General features: G+C 42.3%; 2 protein-coding genes and 1 non-coding gene across 6 annotated transcripts in view; 2 read left to right on the forward strand and 1 right to left on the reverse strand.

Annotated features, from left to right (window-relative positions):
- LOC100692940 (ADAMTS-like protein 1) overlaps window positions 1–6,125 on the forward strand; it is a 98,882-nt gene extending 92,757 nt beyond the window's left edge. For 3 of the 4 annotated variants that reach the window (XM_019348328.2, XM_019348329.2, XM_019348330.2), the window contains 7 exons: window positions 79–1,072; window positions 1,200–1,327; window positions 3,432–3,552; window positions 3,755–3,959; window positions 4,101–4,210; window positions 4,361–4,581; window positions 5,420–6,125. In XM_019348328.2, coding sequence (XP_019203873.1) covers window positions 79–1,072; window positions 1,200–1,327; window positions 3,432–3,552; window positions 3,755–3,959; window positions 4,101–4,210; window positions 4,361–4,581; window positions 5,420–5,529 — 1,889 coding nt within the window. In that variant the 3' untranslated portion in view covers window positions 5,530–6,125. The remainder of the gene's footprint in view (window positions 1–78; window positions 1,073–1,199; window positions 1,328–3,431; window positions 3,553–3,754; window positions 3,960–4,100; window positions 4,211–4,360; window positions 4,582–5,419) is intronic. The other variant, XM_005468150.4, reaches the window with a different exon arrangement.
- A 2,723-nt stretch (window positions 6,126–8,848) lies between these two features.
- LOC102081300 (NACHT, LRR and PYD domains-containing protein 3) lies at window positions 8,849–13,391 on the forward strand. The gene is made up of 6 exons (XM_005468178.4): window positions 8,849–9,403; window positions 10,550–12,272; window positions 12,405–12,488; window positions 12,578–12,661; window positions 12,883–12,960; window positions 13,052–13,391. Exons 1-6 carry the CDS (start codon window positions 9,112–9,114, stop codon window positions 13,368–13,370), a joined length of 2,580 nt encoding a protein of 859 aa, XP_005468235.3. The 5' UTR covers window positions 8,849–9,111; the 3' UTR covers window positions 13,371–13,391.
- Window positions 13,392–14,565: 1,174 nt separating this feature from the next.
- On the reverse strand, window positions 14,566–14,639 carry trnai-aau (transfer RNA isoleucine (anticodon AAU)). The gene has a single exon. It is a non-coding gene; the product is annotated as a tRNA-Ile (tRNA).
- Between the last annotated feature and the right edge of the window lie 480 nt (window positions 14,640–15,119).

Below are 15,119 nucleotides of genomic sequence, written 5' to 3' on the forward strand. Positions count from 1 at the left end.
CAAAGTTTTGTATATCCCAAGCAAAGTACAGATATTTGAGCCAACAATCAAGCCATTAACCTGTCCTCTTAATTACAGACTCTGTCAAGCCTGATGCCACCATACTGGCTCAGAGAAAAGTTTATGTCCAGTGGCGGAAAGGCAAAAAGGTTCACCTGGGCATTGGTGGTTATGCATACATCCTGCCTTGGACAACTGTGGTCCTTCGCTGCCCAACCCGCCACTTCCGTAAGGGCCAAATCCACTGGCTGAAGGAAGGGAAGCCCCTGGTCAACCTACCGCACCTCTCCATAACGTCACTAGGATATGTGAAGATCCATCAGGTTCGCGCATCTGATGCTGGGATATATACATGTGTCGCAGGTGAGGCACAAGAACATTTAGTCTTACAGATCATTGGCAGCAAGCAAAAGCTGTCTGTAGCAGAGTCAATGCTCAGACGACAAAAGGTTGGGCGACCGGATGCAATCTCAGCGCAAGAAAGATTTCAGGAGCTTCACATCTCCCTCAACCGATATGATACAATTATTGAGCGTTTGCTTAATCATAAAGAGTCCATTCGAGATGAAAAATACATTGCTGACAAATCACCTGCCAGTGAAAAGAACAGTTCTACCCTGGAGGATGAAGGGTCAGAAATTTACATCCCAGAGGTCCTCGTTGCCGACACCCGCAGGCTAGAGGAGATCATGAAAAACTTTTCCGAAGACCTTGGAGGACTACGGGAGGAACAACTTATCGCCCAACTGCTTAGTGAGCTCACTGTGGCGCAGGGTGAAACCAATGAGTCGACGCTTCACCCTCCAGAAAGTGCTGAATCTTCCACGCAAGAGCCACTCCATTATAAACCAAACATTAAAGCCCACACAGCCAGACCAAGAAACCCGCTGATAATCCAACGTTCGAAAAAGATTGGAGAGGGGCCACAATCTGAAATGATAGTTTATGTGGGAATGCCAGTTTTCCTGCAGAAACCAGTTGTTAGTTTAGTGTTGAAGTGTGAAGCAGTAGGAAATCCTGACCCATCTGTGACATGGACGAAGAATGGGAAAGAGTTGCGCTACAGTAGCAGGTAAGAACTAACCTTGAAATAAGGACTTTTTGTGAAAATTACATGGCTGCGTGTGGCTTTTTTATGTTTATATCAAAGACCTGGATGACCGAGATGCTTCATAGATAGCTTGTCTTTGTGTTGGCAGAGTAGGCCTGTTGCCTACAGGATCACTGAGGATCCAGTACCCAAGCAAAGGGGATGAGGGTTTGTACACCTGCACTGCCAGAAACCGTTTTGGAAGGACATCTCTTTCATCTTCGGTGCAAATTACTGGTAAGGTTTATAGATCTGTAAGTTTCGATGGTTTATACAGAAGCTCCACCTTTGTGCAGTTCAAGCTTCTGCCTTGAGATGCTTTGAAAGTGGCCTTGAAGCGAGTAGAAGGCAGCTAAGGTTCTCAGTCACACAGGCTTAGAGACTGGTCATCAGATATCCGACAACCATCAGTTGCCTGGGAAAAATGTGAATTCTCCGACCAGTTGCTAGCTGATGTTGACTGAAATTCTTTCAAGCAGGCACTGGCCAAAAAATATCTTTGGGATTGCTTTGATCGCAGATTATCACAATTGCCCATAGTTTGCATTAAACACGCTGACTTTTTTGGCAAACTACTAGCACAAGTGAAACTGTGAAAAGTGTGATGCACACAAGAACTGGAGAACATTCAAACTAAGCATTGGGCCTTCCCATTTAAACCAACACATTTAAGAAGATGGGACTTTTGCTTTCAAGGTGAACAGTCTCCATTTCCCGTCTATGTCGCTCTTTTCACACATTGACTACTGCTTGGAGAGTAGCTTGCTAGTGCTTGCCAACAGGTCCGCATCTTCCATGCAAAATGTGGGCGACTGTGGCAACCTCTTTGCAACCTAAGCAATCGAAGCTCCGTATACCATTTTGCAACCAACTTCCTGCCAGTGACTGCATCGGCGTAACTTTGTGCTGAACATTGGGGGAGTCAAGATCTCTGTCTAAATAAATAAATAAATCTGGGGTGAATTCCCAGATGATTAAACATGCAACTATTTTGCTGGTAATACTTGAAATGAGCAAAGAAAATCAACAGCCTTGGGGGGGGGGGCGTCATAACCCCCCTAACCGCCCTGGAAATTACGCCCCTGAGTGACTGCCAGCAACCTCCAGCAAACACTCTAGTGGTCACAGAATACAACCAGCAGTTACTGTGGTCCACTCTCTAGGTTCTGTGTGAATCAGCCTTCAGTAGTTGATTTCACAGCGACCCATGGTTGCCAGATTGGTGAGCAGGAAAACAAACAGAGAACAAACTGAGGGGCTACAGCAACGCACAAGATAAGCAAAGCTTGTTTTGAAATGTGAATCATGCTGTTACTTTATTACACTCCAAGAATTAGAAATAGGAAGTTGTTAGTAAAGAAGGTTGGTTGAGGTTAAACATTTTGCAGAATTACCCTTTGTGTTTTCTTGCTAAAAGCTAGATCAAAAATGCCACATGTAAATCTTTATGTAATGTGGGTGGAGCCAGCAGACGTTTAGCTGCTAACTGCGATGACGTTTCAGAGATATTTTGCAATATATAGATACTAAAAACATCACTATGACTTTTGAGAAAAGTCTGTTAGAAATACTTAAAATTGATAAAGTTTGTATAGACCCAATGTCGAGTTGAGTTTGTCCTAATACCGCTTTGTATAGTCCAGTTTACAGTAATTTATGTTGTTCTTTGTGGTTTAGGCTTCGAGGTTCTGGGAAAGCATGCATTCATCCAGCATAGAAACACACAAACACAAGAGTAACCACAGACACAGATATTCAGTAAGCTCTTACTTACCCCAGTGGCTCATGTGGCTGAGTCATTGACAGAGGAATGTCCGGGGCATCACACAGAGCTCGGGTCACCTCTGAGCTACGCTGTCCTTCATCTCTTCGGCATGATCAGCCGCATTCTCATCAAAGCGCCGCCACTGTGCGTTTCCTGATCCTATAGTACGCTTCCTCTCCATACGGCAACAATTAGAGGTTCCAGGCAATGTTTCAAAGAAGATTAACTTAACATACCCTATTCAGCTAATCTAAATAGAAAGGATAAGGAGTCTTTAAAGGGCTGAAAAATGCCCTGACTGTATTTTGTTATATTTGAATTCAGATTCGGTTAAAAGCAATGTAATGACTATACTCTTGGGCATTTAGGGTCAGAGTATTTGAAGAAAAGGGAATGCAATCCAAAATACATGGAATAACTTTCAAATATTTTGGGAAGACTGTTTTGTCATGAAGCTGTGTGGTAATGTTTTTCTTTAAATCCTAGCCCATCAACTGATGAGGCTGGTGAACACACCATTCTCATTTTATTTTATATTTAATAAAATAAAAACATTGGGGGTTTTTTTATTTTCAGGTGGCAAAGGAAGAATCTGTGTCCAAGGCAACAGTGTGGGAGCAAATGGACCGGCTTGTTCTGAGAGGAGGAATGGCAGTCGGTCGGCTGAGCTGTGCCAAGGACAAGCCTGCCTCTTCAGGTATGCTGCTGCTCTACATGTGTGTGCTATTAGTAATGTTGAACAATGAGTTTAATATTTACAGTAAGAACATACTGTACTGACAAATCCTCCATTTACTCATATGACATTCATATGTTGAATGTCTGAGAAATATTTTTGGCCAAACTGAAAAAACATGAAACATCTAATATCTACTTGACTTTTCCTCTTGTTTTATTAGGTGGCGAGCGGATGCTTGGTCCCCATGCTTGGCCACTTGCGGTGGTGGAGCCCAGACTAGAATTGTGCGCTGCATGAAGGGTCCCGAGGGCAGGTCAGAAGAGGTAGAGAGTCCGAATTGCCTTGGAACAGGGAGGAAACCCTCTGATGCAAGGCCGTGCAACCTCCTTCCCTGTGCAAGATGGGCCACAACCTCCTGGGGGCCGGTGAGCCAAGATATTATTGTGCACAAGCTTGTTTTTACAAGGTTTTATCATAAAAACACAGTTTAGACTCAAAACCTTCCCCTAGCAAGAAAATATTTTTGTAATGATAGCTTGGAAATCTGATGAATTCTCCTCTTCCAGTGTCATGGCAGGTGTGTGGGTCCCAGTTTGGCCACACAGCACCGCCATGTCTACTGCCAAGACCCCAATGGTACCAGAGTCCCCCACAGGGTGTGCACTGGGCTCCACAGGTAAAGATGGGAACAAGATTAAGAATGTTTAATACTGTTGGTGATATGTGCTATCGATATACTTTAAAAAACTCCAGTTATGGTTCATATTACAAAGGGAAAAAAAGGCTATTCAGCAGAATACTATTTCTAGGTATGTTCATTTTTTAGGCCAAGCTCTTTGAGGAATTGCACCGCTGAGGCTTGTGCACTTCAGTGGCTCGTGGGGCCTTGGACACAATGCACCGCCACGTGCGGACGACACGGTTTCCAATCACGCCAGGTGACCTGCGTCCACCTTCGGACCGGCAAGGCCTTCCGAGACCGTCACTGCACGTGGAGGCCTCGGCCTGCCAGCTGGCAGCGATGTAACATTTTATCCTGCGGCAGAGGTGAGAAAAAGTTACAGTAATGTCAAGTGTGAGTCGTAAATAAATGTACAACATATTGTGGGTTTGCGAATTTTAGTTTAGTTTCTATTGCTTAAAAATGTTTGGGTTATTTTTTTTTATTGCAGCTTTATGATTTTCTTCTTTTGAGGGGAAGAAATTCTAGAAGGCAGAAATGTAGGAAGTTCAGAATAGATTTTACAATGAGAAGTGCAACTGAAATGCTCCGTGACCCTGCTCGCAAAAACAGAACACCATACAGTGCCTTCATAGGCAATTACTGAATCCTCTTATTGCATGTTTTTGATCACATTGACATCTTTGCCTTATTAAAGATTCACACCAATGACGCCTGATGGGTCAAACTTTGTTTTCTAGGAACACAAAATTGTTGCAGTGGTTTTAGTTAAATGCAGTTGCTAATAGTCTACCTTTATTTCAACTAAAAAACCAAAACAAAAGATGAAAAGACAATCTAGTGGTGTTTGCACTTGGGCCCATAATAAACATAGCTGTGGTTTCATATGATGAGACTTGGCAGTATCCGTCTCTAACTTGTCTGTTGGCCCCCCATTACAAAACTGGTGAAGGAAACTTTGCCCGCGGTGCTTAAAGCGCTGAAAAATTGCCTTAAAAAAACCAACAAAAGCCTCTGCAGCGTCAGGTATTTCCAGAAACAATGTGCCGGTTAATTCGAAAAAGCCACAGACCACAGTGAGAGAAAGATCGCCAAATGTTTATGAATTAGAGCACTGGACCTAAAATTTCCAACAATATATCTAAGCACTACAGCCCACAGCCACGACTGTGCATAGTAAAACGTATCCTCTGTATATTCCAGCAGGAGAGTGCCGGGACAGTACGAGGTACTGTGAGAAGGTGCGGCAGCTGGAGCTCTGCCTGCTCCCCCAGTTTAAGAGCCGCTGCTGTTTCTCCTGCCGAAACACCTGAAAGGAGAAGTGAGAACGGTGGTGAAAAATCTGGAAAGGTCAGGGAAGGTGTCACGGAAGTCAAAGAACCTCTATGCACCCTCCGATGTCTTCAACGATCGCTCCTGGATTCCCGAGTGCGGAGGAATGTTTGTTTGTCATACCCAAAAGTGACTAAAATCGACTTTTCTCAAAGATGCCATACGTGGGTTTGAATTCAAAATTATTGCTACGAGAGGAAACCACGTCTGTTGATGAAGGCTTTGGTTTTACTTCTTTATTTTTAATTTAAATCTGAAGTTCGTACAAACAGCTTTTGTGTCCCAAACAGTAGATATATTTCCAGTGTGAGCAGTAGGAACTCTGCGGTTTCATAAAGGGGAACTAAAGCCTTAAAAGCCGTGATTACGGTCATGTCCACATTAACAAAATCTGAGCAACGTAATCTTCGGTTTCAGGTTCCCGAGCAAAGATCACTATCATGTTCCTCTGAAACACAATCACTTCACGCCAAATTAAGTTTATATGATTGCATCCAAGCTTGTGATAACCACTGGATAGCTCTGTGTTTGTCTTTATTGCTAGGATTTTTTTTTTTTTTTTTTTTCTTAACCTGTCCCGTTTGGTTCTTTTGCCATCAGAATTATTGTCTAAAGGCGAAGAAAGATGCCCAACGGATTTACTTTACCAAATGGACCATCCCAGCCTTGCCGTAATGGTCCATCTGATTCACCTTTTATTGTTTATTTTATTTTCACTTGCTGAATACGGGACAGACTTGACTGGTGGAAAGAAAGGGGAGAAAGAAAGAGGGAAAGAAAAAAAAAAACCCTGAGAAGAGGGACGGGGAAAAAGGGCAAAAAACAAAAACCAACAGAATAAGCAGACAAAAAAAAAATACATATCGATCACCTGGATCACCTGTTGAGAAAGAAAAAAGAAAGCAAGCAGAAGAAGACAAGAGTAATAAACAAGATCACAATGATATATGGGAATATGACAGTAAATACTAAATATTAAACATTATGGTGCAGCACGTGAGATCGACAGTGCACAGTGTGCTTTGAGGTAGGAGCCAAAAAGGGTGTAGTTTGTGTGTGTGATCACCCGTGTGTGCACCTGTGAGCATGAACGCGCTTGTTTTTAAGAGGTTCCTTCATGTAATGATCTGCTAGAGGGTGTGGGGGGCCACTGCCCCGACCTCCAGGGCATGAAGCAGGTATGGAGGAGATCAAAACTCCAGACATCCAGAGGCCCCCAGAACACAAGAGACCAAGGAAGACCCACAGAGGGGCAGCCGCGCCACTATCCCAGAAAGAGCTGAGGAGAGTCCCAGATGAGGGGTCACTCAGCAGCCGCGGAGCAGAAGCCAGGGGGGGTTGCAGTGACGTGCCCGTGAGCTCCGCCGGCAACCAGCTGTGCCTGAGTGACCGAGCCCCGGGCCGAGAGGCCGAGGGCACCCCATCCCCGAAGTGGCCCGAGCGAGCCCCAGGCTCCGTGCCCCGATAAGCAGCCGCCAAGGAGTGAGCCGGTGGGTACCTGGGCGCCCACCCCCGGACACAAAGAACCACCAATGCACCGATGTCTGAGGGCGTCTGCCACCGGCAGGGGAAGTGGTGGGGGAGATGGGCCTCCAAACCTTGGAGGGCCTGAGATGTCCCCAGAGAGGTGGCGTCTGATACCCAACCTGACATATAGACACAGACAAACAGGCACACACAGATACAAACATCTATTCCCACCCTCATGCTCTCAACACTCACCCAACGTGGAGACAGACATAGAGAGACACTGTACACACAATCACACTCCCCAAGCATACTCTAAGCCCCGGGTCTAGGTACCCTTGCCCCTGGAGGGGGAAACTGCGCCCAGACCCAGGTGGTGTTACCCTTTTCCCTGCGGTGGGGAGAAGCAGACCGCCCCGACTCCGCAGCAGCAGGGAGGCCCCACATTCCAGACCCCAGTCGGATGGCCAACTCCTCCTCCCAGCCCCCCCACTCCAGCAGGCCGCAGAGAACGGGGGTGTAGGAAGACTCCAAACCTCCCTCCCATCCTATTGCTAGGATTTTGATGCTAAGTGATCTTTTATGAACGTAGCACTGGGTTAAAAAGGGGTGGAAAACTGAAAACCAGCATGATGCTGCTTTAGTGAGAACGATGACAAAATAAAGCCTAGTATTAAATAACTGGGACACATTTAGTACCAGCCACACTTGGAAAAAAGTATTCATAAACATAAAACAATAATTTTGAGCAAAATGCAACAAAAATACATAAAATCAAAGGTTTATTTATTCAAATAATTAATCAGTAAGGGAAATGTGGTCGGTATAAACTGAATGTATACCATATATCAAGTAACTTGAATTTGACCAGATTACATTAAATTTATCATTTTACATGTACTTATGTTACAAAATTACATGGAAAGTTTACATTTAATCAAATTAATTAAACCATAATAACTGGTCTTTCAAAGCAGCAAGGGAGTCAGATTGTAGTTTTTAGAGGGTAAGTCTCAATAAGGATTTTTTTTTTTTTGCATGGGTTGCACTATAGGAGGTGTACGACTGAAGCAAATAATGTTTTGGGAAAAAAAAGATTTTGCACTCAGAACTCATCCAAGTCTTTGTTAAAAACATGGCTTGAAGAGTTAATTTCTTTCTTTCTTTTTTTTAAATGTAGTTTGTAAAGTTGCATTGTTTCAGTATTTTGTTTTGTGATATTTCTTGAAAAGATATTTGCCAAACGTGTCCCTTTGACCACTCTGTGAAGTTACACACGCTCACACGCAGATCTGATAAAGTTCATCCAGTCCGCCATGTGTCATAGTGTCATATTTACATGTCTGTGAACGTACGATGGGAAGCTTTGCAGTGATCATTACTAATGTGTCGTGTGGACGGTTTGGACTTGGTCGCTGCGTCCTGGGCTCCACAGAGCTTCACTGTCATCAGGTGCAACCCAGCTTTAGCTGAAGAGTACTTGGCCCTACGCTGAGGTGCGGTTATGTGATATCACAAGAGGAAAATATTGTATCACATGTCATTTCCTAAGTTATGTAGATATTTGTGCTGTCATTTAAACTATTTATTTCCTTGTGTGTCCCTGAGCAAAGTTTCTGTAAATATTACAGGGGTGGGTCTCTCCTTGCGGCTGATGGTAGTTGATGTGCATGCGATGGGGACCCCCTGCTGGTGACTTGATGTGTTGCTCCTTAACGTTAAATAAAACCAAATACATTCCTTTTTATAATCTGGTTGTTGTGATTGCTCTTCTTTCTTCTATACATATATATATATATTTTCATGTGAAAGTCCATATTATGGAGTCAGAGATCAACATTAACCGACACTGATGCCTGCATTACAAATAACAAGAGCAAGAATTTCAGCATATAGAAGTGCTGTCATCATGACAAGGGACACTTCCCTTTTTTATATCTGATATAAACTTGTCTCTCTCTGTTTCTCAACTTTGGGAGAGGAACAGCAGTTCACAAGATCCCTGTTGGCTTCAAAAGGAGGAAATTCTTGCTATGATCTGACTATATAACCAGGACGTTTTTTGATTCATTCCCAGGACTGTTTTACATTAAATTATGGTGGAAAAGGATTTTCATCATTCCTGTTTGACAGCAGTGAGGGTACTGCGAGTTTCCCTTGTGGATGAACTAGAAGGACAGGTCGACTCTCTGGTAGAATTCCTAGTGTGTCGGGAAGTGTTCACTCGAGATGATCGCGAGGAAGTGTTGTGTCAGCTGGGTCCCCGGATGAGAGTGAGAAAGGTTCTGGATATCCTGGAGTGCAAAGGCGAGGAAGCGGCCAGGATTTTTCTTAATGTTAAAAGTCATTATCAGTACTCCAGAGAAGCGGATCCACCTCAGTCCAGAGGTATGCAATTTCAATTTTAGCCACAGGAATGTCATTGATCAGTTCAAGATAAGGTTTTCACTTAACTGTAGTTGGCAGGGGTGTGTCTGAAAGGGGGAAACAGAATGGTCATTTATACTGTAAGTACAGTCTAGTCAAGCACTGTACTGAAATTTATCCTGTCTTCATCCCATCACCCCGGACAGGTCGTGGCAGACTGTTGCCCCTCCCTGAGCCTGGTTCTGCCAGACCTGTCTTCCTGTTAAAAGGGAGTTTTCCCTTCCCACTGTCGCCAAGTGCTTACTCAAAAGGGGTCGTTTGTTGAGGTTTTCTCTCCATTATTTTAACCTTACAATATAAAGTCCCTTGAGACAATGGTTGTTGTGATTTGATGCTGTATACATAAAACTGAATTGAATTGAAAAGTAGAATCTTGATGTACTTTAAAGATATTTCAATGATTAGCTCCATTATACTTGTAATTTGGAGTCAAAACTTTCATTGCATTTATAAAATTAATAAAATAATTAATAAAATGTAAAAATAAATGATGCTATAATATTTTAGGCTAAACTCTCCAGTAGTATATGAAGTAATAAAATAAGTTCGGGCTCTATTGCAAAGCTACTCTACTTTTTGAATCAATCGATCATTATGATTTGCTTCATATCATGTATTTTACTATCCTCTATACTGTGTGCTTTAAGTGCTCTAAGTATGCTCTGGTGCCAATACGTTTGTACTTTTATGTGAGTAGCACAGCACTTTCACTTTAAACAAAGTATTTTTACACTATATTATTGCTACTTTGATTTAGAAAATACCTATATATATTTTTTCCAACTATGTTTAATAAGAATATTTTCTTCTTCCTGCTCCTTTTCACACATGGTTGTAGTTGTAGTGCTTTATTGATAGAAAGTGTGGTTGGTTTGTTTGAACTGTTGTACCAAGTGTGAAATAAATAAATAAATGAAATGAAATGAAATGAAATGTCTGAGATAATTTTCAGACTTAAAAGCATCCCACAACACTCCCAAAATGCACATGATGCATCATTTCTGTCCACAGTGTGTCATGTGGCACTTTTCAAACGACCATGTTCTAAGGTCACAAGTACGTACGATTGGAACTGGAAAATTAAACTGAGCTTCTTTTCTTCTACAGAGTACAGCAAAGTGAAACAAAAACACAAAGAAGTCCTGAGGCGCAGGAGTGAGAGCATGCTTTTCTACAACACCCGGCACGGAGAGAAAATTCAGTTTTCCGAACATTATGTCAATCTTCTCTTAGTTGACGGACACCAGGGATTAGAAAAGAAAAGACATGAGGTGCTGACCTTTGGACAGAAGCGACTGTGTCTGCAACAGAAGTCAGCAGTGCATGAGAAAATCACACCAGCTGAACTGTTCTTATGTGCAAAGGCAGTTCGTCCAGTCAGGAAGGTTCTGGTATCGGGGGTGGCTGGAATTGGAAAAACTATCCTGGTGCAAAAGATGTTGTTTGATTTTGGGGGAAACAAGGACCACCTTGCCTTTGACTTCATCATACACATGACCTTCAGAGACTTGAATCTGATTGACAAGCCCACAAGTTTACGAGAGCTGATCTTGCGCAAAAACAGGCATCTTGCTAAAGAACTGGATAACATCTTGGCAAATGACAACAAACTGCTGATCATCCTGGATGGCTTTGATGAGTTCAGACACTACAGGAGCTGCGACGTGGACTCTTTTGTAACTGAGCCAGATGAAGATGCAGAGGTTATGGAGGTTATTGGAAGCTTGATGCAGGGTGAACTACTACCAAATGCTTCTGTAGTGCTCACAAGTCGGCCTGCAGCTATCAGCTACATCCCTGTGGGCTGCATTGACCGCTTTGTGCTCATTGCAGGGTTCTCCTTGGCCGAAGTTCAGGACTTCTTTTTTCGTTACTTCCAAGACAACACCCTTGCTGACCGCATGTTCTCAGTGGTATCTGCAAACGAACTAATGCTGACACTGTGCTACATACCTGCATTTTGCTACATTGTCTGCTGCATCCTCAAAGAGAGCAAAGATCTTTGTGGGGGAAGCCCAAAGACCATGACGGATATTTACGTGCAGTACTTGGTGGCTTTGCTTCGATCTCACACCCAAGCGAGAGTTGAAACATGTCTTCAAGACCAAAAAGCGGGGGCCATCCAGCAGCTGTCTGATACTGTTTTAAAGCTGGGTCGACTTGCCTTCAAAAACCTACTGGAGCATCAAACATTATTTTATAGCAGCGACCAAGAGGTGGCAGCATTAGAAGGATCCAGCCTCGTTAGTGCTTTCCTCGACAAGACAATCGCAGAAGAACCTGGGTTCACTGAAGAGGTCTATTCATTTGCTCATCTTACTATTCAAGAGTTCTTTGCTGCGGTTTACTGTGCGGTGACGGATCACCCTTTGCCTGACGCACTTGAGCGCACATCATGTCCCGGAGATGTATCCAACAGTGGACACTTGGACCTTTTCAGCCGCTTCCTCTCTGGAATCCTCTCTGAGCGCAATGCCAGTTTTCTATCTAGGCAGGTGGGAATTTGCTGCCACAAAGAAAAAGTGAACGCATATCGTGAGAAAATCATCAGAGAACTGAGAGTTCTCTGTGAAAGTGGAGCCCACATCCTAAACCATTTGCACTGCTTGTTTGAGCAACAGGACCCCTCGTTAGCACTTGATGTGCAACCAAAGATGCTAAGAGTTAATGTTAGCGATGAAACGCTATCTCAAATGGACTACAATGCTATCAAGTATTTCCTAAACCTCACCGAGGGTAAAATATCAGAGCTGGATCTTACTGGGACTGGAATAAGCTGTGATACACTCAGAGATATTCAACATATTTTGGGTAGATGTGAGAGTCTTTGGTGAGTTTCAGGTAAAACTCAGTTTCCAAGCTTTGATAGACCCTTCCATGTGGTTGATATAAAACCTTATCAATTGCTTATGGAGCGCCACATATGCACAATATGTATTTACTTTTCCATCTCATGTTTAAGGCTTGGAGAAAACAACCTTGATATGGAAGCAGTACAGGTCATTGCTGATGTGTTGAAGGAATCGGAGAATATTGCATACCTCGGGTAAGGTGTTAGTTAGTTTTACCACATTTTTTAAAACATTGTATGACAAAGAATCATCCAGATGATGTCACCCTTTCTGTTCCTCTTAGACTTGGGTGGACAAACATTAGTGACGACGAGCTTCTGGTCCTTGCTTGTGCAATAGGGGTTAAAAAAAAGCTTCAGGAATTGTGGTAAGAAACTTTTTGAGTTGTTTTATTATCCTGGCACATGATGTTGATGTTTGAGGAAATGGGAGTTTTCCAGTGTCGAGGATGACTGTGATGGCTTGATTTAAGAATTTTTAAAAGGTCATAGATTACACCTATATTGTAATAAACTATGCTTATATTTAAAGGTATGCTTTTTTATGTAAATATGAAAAACCTTTATTGTTCCCCCTGTCATGGAACAGGATGGAGGGCAACCGGTTGAGTTACAGAGGTCTGCTGTCATTAAGCGACTTGATCCCAGATCCTCTGAAAAACGTTGTGTGAGTATTGAATTTTGAATCAAATAATTCAAAACAATACCTCACTGATTTGTATTTTCCTAGCGCTTATGCCCTTTCCCTCTTCCTATAGGGCGATATGGAATGACCTGACTGACAGAGAGCCAGAGAGCATGCAGACCAAGGGCAGCATCACTGTGAATTTCACAGACGATGCTTCGTGGGCAGAGTGGCAGAAATGGGTTTTTAAAAGGTGTGAGGTCAGCAGCAATGAGAAGTTACTGATGGTACTTCACAAAGTGTGCAACATATCGACCCACCACTTCGAACCCCAGTGGACAAAGACCTTCTACAGTCAACTTTCACAGCTCATCAAGAGCAGAATTGAGAGCTGTACCGAGGAGGACATGTGCAAGAAGCTCAAAAAGTTTGACAGCATTTTGGACCTATGATGAAACAAAACTGCCCTTATTTTACAAGCTGTTAATAAATTATCGATTTGCATTGTGATTGTTTTTTTTTGAAGACAGTAATAATAATATAATAACTGTAATAATCATAAAAATAATTTTTAAAAAGCAATATACCTCTCCCACCCCTGCAAACAAGTCTCAAAATGGATAAAGGGAAATCAAATCAGTTTCATTAATCAGAGAAGTAATTTCTTTACTTCTGTTTTCACAGTAGAGAATCATGACATCCAGAAGTAGGGTCATAATAAATGGTAGTTTACACTTCATTACATTCCCCAGAGATTTTTGGTCCATGTTGACATGATAGCATCACACAGTTGCTGCAGATTTGTTGGCTGTACATCCATGATGTATCCATTCTGCCAAATCCCAAAAGTGCTCTGTTGGATTGAGATCTGGTGACTGTGGGTGTCATTTGAGTACAGTAGACTCATTGTCATGTTCAAGAAACCAGTTTGACATGATCTGAGATTTTTGACATGAGCCAGCTATGCGAGTACACTGGAGTCATAATTACCAATGAGCCTCAGGTGTGCCAAGAAAATATTCCCTGTGCCATTAAATCAGTTGCAAGAGCAGGCTGAACCCATGTGAAATGTGGCCTCAGCTTCCTTGTGTCAGATTTTAATGACACCCAGTGTTCAATACCCATTTCATTTTCTATACCCAGGGATGCTCGTCATATACAGCCTGTCTGACACCAACAACCATGCCATGTCATTGTCACTCAAATCATGCGCATGCCTAAATACATGAACTTGCTGCCTCCATGATTAGCTTTCTAGATATTTGCCTTACTAAGCAGTTGAAAAGTGGTCTAAGTTGCTTGGAAAGAAAAGCGTCTGGACTTCTTTAGGTTGCTTGAAGAAGTTTCACCTCTCATCCGGGAAGCTTCTTCAGTTCTAAGGTCAAATGGTGGAGAGTCCCAGATTTAAGCACTATGGGAGTGTCCCCCCAAGAGGGACAATGGACCCCCAGTGATCATCTACCTAATCGCACAAGCCAAGGTGTGAAAAAAGGGTCATTAGGGGGTCCATTGTCCCTCTTGGGGTTCAAATGCTTTTCTTTCCAAGCTCCTTAGACTACGATGACCTGGATGACTGAGAACCTTCGCAGACAGTTGAAAAGTGGTTTTTGTAGAAAAAAAAGGTAGAAAAAAAGAAAAATTAGTAACTGGCCCGTACGGGGATCGAACCCGCGACCTTGGCGTTATTAGCACCACGCTCTAACCAACTGAGCTAACCGGCCATGTTGTAAAAGTGCAGAAAAAGTAAATATAAGAATGATAGTTACTATGCATTGAAAACTTTTTTTTTTTTGTTATAGATCACTTTCACCTTACTGACTTTAACAGAAATAAACAGGACTGAATACAAAATAAAACTAAAAAAGTTTTGAAAATTGAAAAATTTCGAAAAGACCGGAAGTGGTAGTGAAAATAAAAAAATAAACATGTTAATGTTGAAGAAGACAGAGCATAACTAGCATTGAATCCATTATCAATATTATTGTATTTCTAAAAGCCTTTTTACAAATTATTTATTGACATATTTTTAATATGTGTATAAAGTGATTATTATTGTCGTTATTATTGCTATTATTTTACTATCAAATTCAATGAATGATTAGGTAGACTGTGCTGTGTTTTATATTATCTTACATTTAGATTCACTAGTTTGCAGAATAAAATGTGGATGTTACAACCTTCGTATTTGTTGGCTTTTTTAC

This window comes from Oreochromis niloticus, linkage group LG3 (genome assembly GCF_001858045.2).
Source record: "Oreochromis niloticus isolate F11D_XX linkage group LG3, O_niloticus_UMD_NMBU, whole genome shotgun sequence".
Classification (NCBI taxonomy): domain Eukaryota; kingdom Metazoa; phylum Chordata; class Actinopteri; order Cichliformes; family Cichlidae; genus Oreochromis; species Oreochromis niloticus.

Excerpts from the sequence above, each read along its gene's own strand:
- LOC102081300 (XM_005468178.4), top strand. The coding sequence starts at position 9,112 with ATGGTGGAAAAGGATTTTCATCATTCCTGTTTGACAGCAGTGAGGGTA. Across the intron at positions 12,273-12,404 it reads GGTAGATGTGAGAGTCTTTG|GCTTGGAGAAAACAACCTTG; the intron begins GTGAGTTTCAGG and ends CTCATGTTTAAG. Across the intron at positions 12,662-12,882 it reads AAAAAGCTTCAGGAATTGTG|GATGGAGGGCAACCGGTTGA; the intron begins GTAAGAAACTTT and ends GTCATGGAACAG.